The 6,000-nt window shown below is 49.4% G+C and overlaps 1 protein-coding gene across 4 annotated transcripts in view; it reads right to left on the bottom strand.

Annotated features, from left to right (window-relative positions):
• Nucleotides 1–3,116: 3,116 nt before the first annotated feature.
• NOTCH3 (notch receptor 3) overlaps nucleotides 3,117–6,000 on the bottom strand; it is a 59,100-nt gene continuing 56,216 nt past the window's right edge. For all 4 annotated transcript variants that reach the window (XM_033139638.1, XM_033139639.1, XM_033139640.1 and 1 more), the window contains exon 34: nucleotides 3,117–5,804. In XM_033139638.1, the coding sequence (XP_032995529.1) occupies nucleotides 4,566–5,804 (1,239 nt within the window). In that variant the 3' untranslated portion in view covers nucleotides 3,117–4,565. The remainder of the gene's footprint in view (nucleotides 5,805–6,000) is intronic.

The following is a 6,000-nucleotide window of genomic DNA, read 5'->3' as shown; positions in this document are numbered from 1 at the left end:
ACTTGGTTCCTATAGGCACTTTCCCATATGCATGATCTCTTACATTTTCACTGATTCAGTGCTGCAAAACTTTGGTTTTCAGAGGCCATATTAGGCTGTCGCAGCAAAACAAGATCAGAACCTTGGGATACTTTAAAGACCTAACAAATTTATTGTTGCATAAATATCTGTGGGCAAGAGCCATTTGAGCAGGTAAGTGAAGTGGTCACATAAGTGGCTGCCTCTCTTTACAACCAAACAGGATAGCATTTTATGGAAGTTGTAGCCCAAAATGTCTCAAGGGCACCAGATTGGTGGAGGTGCGGGGGTGGGGGGGGCTGAACTTATTCACTTCTTCACAGGTCTGATAAAATGGGTTCACACTCAAAAAATCTGAAGCCCAATAAATTTGTTTGTTCTTAAGGTGCCAGGAAACTCTAAATTATTAAAGGGTACTACTATTTGTATTTTATTTATGTGTGCAATAAACCAGTAATAGAAAACGCAGTCCCTTAGAACAGCCCAGCACGAGTTGGCAGCTTTACCATCTCTGCTGCCACACAGTGGTAAGCAACTGCTGTAGCAACAAGACTGGAAATGTTAAAAAAGAGGAGGAACAGGCTACAAACAGAATAATTGAACAGAACTATTAGGACCTAACGGGGAGGTAGAATATGCAGGCCTTGTGGAGCTTGATGATACTTGCCAACCTAAAGTAAAAATGAACCATGCCTTCTCATGGCAGTTTCCTGGACATTCCTGGGAGATATAATAATAATTTTAATAATAATATTTTTTTATTTCTACCCTGCCCATCTGACTGGGTTTCCCCAGCCACTCTGGGCAGCAGAGTTATATCGCCAAAGTCAGTCACATCCTTTATTGGATGAAGAAAGAGCTGGACCATAAAGAAGGCTGATTGCCGAAGAATTGATGCTTTTGAATTATGGTGCTGGAGGAGACTCTTGAGAGTCCCATGGACTGCAAGAAGATCAAACCTATCCATTCTGAAGGAAATCAGCCCTGAATGCTCACTGGAAGGACAGATCCTGAAGTTGAGGCTCCAATACTTTGGCCACCTCATGAGAAGAGAAGACTCCCTGGAAAAGACCCTGATGTTGGGAAAGATGGAGGGCACAAGGAGAAGGGGACGGCAGAGGACGAGATGGTTGGACAGTGTTCTCGAAGCTACCAACATGAGTCTGACCAAACTGCGGGAGGAAGTGGAAGACAGGAGTGCCTGGCATGCTCTGGTCCATGGGGTCATGAAGAGTCGGACACGACTAAACGACTTAACAACAACTGTATTAAAATATGATCTCAGGAAGGTGAGTTCTTCTTCTCTTCTTACTGTATTAGCTATTCAAGGGACAGCTTTTTCAGTGTCTATGAAACAGCTCATGATTTACCCCCAAGAAAAGACAAGGTTTCATACATGGTTGTTAATTCCTGTGTCCACTATCTGTTGCTTGCTGCTTCTGTTGGGCATTTCACTCTGTGCTCCTTCTTCAGAAGTTTTCAATATGCTTGCATGGGAAAAACTGGGAATTCCCATCAACCATCATACCCAAACACACCACAAGGTTAGATTCTCTGTTTAAGGCAGTGTTTCTGTCCACAGACTGCTTTGTATGTGGGAAACCAAAGTAATGTATTCCAACTTCTTTTCAACACAGATATTTTTAGCAGAGAAACTTCCAAGGTTGTATCAATTCCTGTCTGTGCATTGTGCTGCCACAGATGAGAAAGCATTACATGCACATACATTAAGATTAATCCTGGCAACTTGCAAGTACAAGTCAGCTTCAGTTTAGGAAGCAATAGATTTCCCGCCCCCTCTCTGGGGAAAGCAAACAGAACACCATTGATTGTTCATTTGCAAATCATGTTTGGAATGCTGTGGCGTCATATTGCTTTGATGACTCAGCAAACAAAAACCTCAGGTGAAATCCAAGGTAAGAAAAAGCATTAAGACCTTGCTAAAGAAATGGAAGTTTGTGAGGAAAGTATGTATTTATTTTTCTCTGTTGTGATGGCGACATAACCTTTTTAAAGGCATTTATGTTTGTAAAAAGTCTTTTCGTTTTGCTAAAACTGTGGGGCTTATCAGAGGTTCTTCCATTAGATGTTTCACGGAAAAACAGCTTAGCCACCACTCCTACAATGTGCAGCTGCCAGGAAGCATTGTGCGCGTCCTCAGTTCATGTGCAGAAATAGTGAAGCCCCAAAGACATGGCCAGTGCCCCATATCGAATAAAGGGTGAGCCCTAAAACAGTTCCGTATTTCTGTGGCAGAATAATGAATGTCAAAAGGATCCCCTTACGGTAGAAAGTTCAAAATCCAAATAATTGAAAGCCTATGGACCTGTGCTTCTAAGCACATCGGTCACTGCAAAGCTCTTGAGAGCCAGCAACCCTCTTTCAAACGCTACAATGCTGGAGAAGTCACAGAGAACAGGCAGTTGAAAGAGTAGTAGTGGAAGAACCTTTGATAGTACAGTCGTACCTTGGTTCTCAAACAGAATCCATTCCAGAAGTCCGTTCGACTTCTGAAAACGTTCAGAAACCAAGGTGTGGTTTCCAATTGGCTGCAGGAGCTTCCTGCACTCAATTGGAAGCTGTGGAAGCAGCGTCGGACGTCTGGGTTCCAAAGAACATTCGCAAACTGGAACACTCACTTCCGGGTTTGCGGCGTTTGGGAGCCAAAACGTTTGAGTCACAAGGTGTTCGAGAACCAAGGTACGACTGTATTCCATAGCGACCCAGAATGGAAGGAAAACAGGATAAAACCTACAGTCGTACCTCGTGTTACGAATGCTGCGTGTTGCATTTGTCATGGGTTACGAACCCGCCGAACCTGGAAGTACCGGAACGGGTTACTTCCGGGTTCACGCATGCGCAGACGTGTCAAATGATGTCACGCGCATGCGCAGAAGCGCCAAATCGCGTGGCGAGCATGCGCAAACGTGGCACTCAGGATGCGGACTGCTCAGGAAGTGAACGGGGCTCCAGAACAGATCCCGTTCGCATCCAGAGGTACCACTGTATATGTAAATACGTAGCGGCTTGCTACACAGCCTGAACCTGCAACTATGAAACAAAATGAAACAAAAGACACACAGAGGAAGCAGAGGCGATTTCCTTATTAGCTATGTTTATTATGCCGCGGCTTAAGCCGCTCTGTACACAAAGCACCCAGCTGCTTTAAAGCTACTTGGTTTACACTGGATTTTTTTTAATTTGTTTTTTTAAAAAAGTTTTATTTATTTATTTAAATGAGCTAGAAATGGTCCTTCTATGACAAGAGAGGTCTGACTTGCACAGGGCCATTCCCCCACTATTGCTACAGAGCATGGGAAAAGAGGGGGGGGGTGAAGGAAGCAGCGGTCACCACCGGACCAAGGTCCTGCCTGGGCACCTGCTCCCACCAGCAGTATTTACAGCCAGGGATAGCTGGAATGTACAGAGTGCAAGGGGGGGGTCAGGGAGTGAGGAAAGTGTAGGTAGTTGGCTGCTGGGGCCAGATGTTTTCGAGGAGAAACAGAGGAAGCCTTTTGTGTTCTATCTCAGTACCTTTCACGACAGAGTGAAACTCTTCTTAGTGTCTGGGGCTGCCCCCCAAAAATTCCCACGCGGTACCACAGGGGCAAGGAACTTGTCGTACAGGGAAAATGTAACTTGCCAGTGTAGGCCGAAGGCGGCCTTGGGCCAGATGGGAGGAATGTTAGTAAAGGCCAGGAATAATAATAATAATATAATAATAATAAAAAAGGAAAAACAAGAGTGGCTCAGAATACTCTGGAGACTGGAAAATCCCCATGACCATGGCTAGCGTTAGCTGAAGCAATTTGGAAAGTCAAGGGGGATTTTGTGGGGGACAGGGTGGGAATGCTGTAGAATTTAAGATGAATAAATTAACCTGGAATGTGAAGAAGTGCCAAGTTTGGGGGGGCTATGGGGCTTAGTTTCCTGCAGGACAGCGGGCAGGTTTGGGGCTCGACCCTCTGCATAGCAATGCCAGTCTGGGCTAATGCTGCGTACCCAGTACACAAATACAGTGAGCAGAATCCCGCCCCAACATGGTGGGAGGGGAGGTGGGTGCTCGACCCAAGAGACAGTGCCATGCAGAGGGGGGGAGCAAAGGGCACAGTTTTCTCTCCATTCCTCACAGCTCAAGACCCATAGGAAGAAGAGTGGCAAGACAGGGGTTTCTGACATTGCATACATTGTAAAAAATAAAGCGTTTGGAGTAAATGCAGTGTTTATACAAAAAAAGAGAGTTTATTTTATTTCTTTTAAAAAAAATCCTCCCCTGAAACCTAGTTGCCATGGTTACAGGGGAGGGGAAGGGAGAGGGCCAGCCTGGGCTCCGTGGCAGTGAGGGAATGGGGAGGCCATGCCTTCCCCCTCCAAGACCAGGCATATTTTATTTTATTTTTTAAAAAAAACCTTTTTACACTTGAGTTTTTCTCTTATAAAAACACAGTCAGGGGAAACAACGACAGGAGCCCCTGAGGCAAGTGCAGGCCCCAATGGGGGCCACAGAGGGACACAGGCCTCTGGGATCTGCTCCACCACCCACCTCCTCACGCAAACACCTGCATCTTAGCGGATGGCTCCACCGAAGGAAGCTGGGTGTGGCTGGGCCCCAGGACAGTCGGGCTGGGAGTAGATTCAGACCAGTCGGACAAGGAGTGGGGCGAGGGGCTGCTCCACTGCTCTGGGGACTCTGGCGAAGGAGTCAGGTAGGGGTGCTCACTGGGCGGATGGAGGAAGTGCTTGGGGGTTGCGTCCTGCCCCTGTGTGTAGCTGTGTTGAGAGGGAGGTGTCGGGTAATCCTCGACCCCTGCGGGCTTTAGGTACTGTGGGGGCCCTGCACGGGGCGCCCCCTGGGCCTCCTGGGGTGAGACAGGCTGGTTGGTTCTCATGGTGGTAGCTGGCGGGGGCATGGGCTGGGCTGCCTCCTTGGTCTGTGGAGGAGCTGAGTTGGGCAGACCCTGGGAGCTGTGCCCCATGGCCATGTGGCTGGGCAGAAGCAACCCTGGTGGGAAAGCCTGGCCTGGTTGGTGCAGGTTGGGATGGGAGGCGGCAGGGTGCACAACTCCTATGATTGGCTGGCACTGGGAAGTGGGGACACGGGCATGCCAATCAAAGGGCATGGCCACGGGGCTCACCATGCCCAGGCTGAGCCCCATGCGGCCTGGTGGCACTGAGAGGCGGTTCATGGAGAGGAGGGTGCCATCCCCTAGGTCGCTGAGGCGTGCAAGACTGACAGCAAAGGGCGCCTCCATCATGCCATGGACCATGGGAGTGGAGGGCACTGACAGTGAGGAGTTGGCTGGGTGGAAGACTCCTGGCGAGGCAGGATTGGGCACATAGGGGGAGTCCAGTGAGTCAACGGGAGACAGGGTGACAGAGCTCTCCAGTAGAGAGCCTTGGCACTCCAGGTTGAGCTTCTTGGCACGTGCCTTGGCCTCTTTGCTCTCCCTTGCCAGGCTGGCGCTGCTGCCTGCCGTCGCGTTCTTGGTGCTAGGGCGCCGGCTCTTCTTGCCCTGTGGCGTGGGCTTCAAGCTGGGCAAGAAGCTATTGGGTGGGCACATGAGAGGGGAGAGGGAGTGGCCGGCGGGCAACGCCCCCTGTGGGCTGCGCACGGTGTTGTAGTCGTCTAGAAGCCGGACAATGTCGTGGTGCAAGCGCTCCTGAGCCACGTCGCGTGGCAGGCGATCCATGTGGTCTGTGATTTCGCGGTTGGCAAAGTGATCCAGCAGGATTTTGGCTGCCTCATAACTGCCTTCCCGGGCTGCCAGGAACAGCGGTGTCTCCTCCTGCCGCAGAGAGGATAGGGTGGTGAAGAGCACATACTACAAAGTGTTCTAGAAAAGGAGCCATGAGCTTCTTGCCTCCCCATAAACCTCCCCACAGGGGAGCCACCCGGACTAGCTTGAAGACATTTACAGGGATGGAAAGAGCTGCTCCTGTCAGAAGGAGCCTACAGCAACAGATGTGATTCTGCCAGGTTAT

This window comes from Lacerta agilis, chromosome 2, assembly GCF_009819535.1.
Source record: "Lacerta agilis isolate rLacAgi1 chromosome 2, rLacAgi1.pri, whole genome shotgun sequence".
NCBI lineage: Eukaryota > Metazoa > Chordata > Lepidosauria > Squamata > Lacertidae > Lacerta > Lacerta agilis.
The sequence above is the reverse complement of the archived record's forward strand: the minus strand, read 5'-3'. Positions and strand labels throughout refer to the sequence as shown.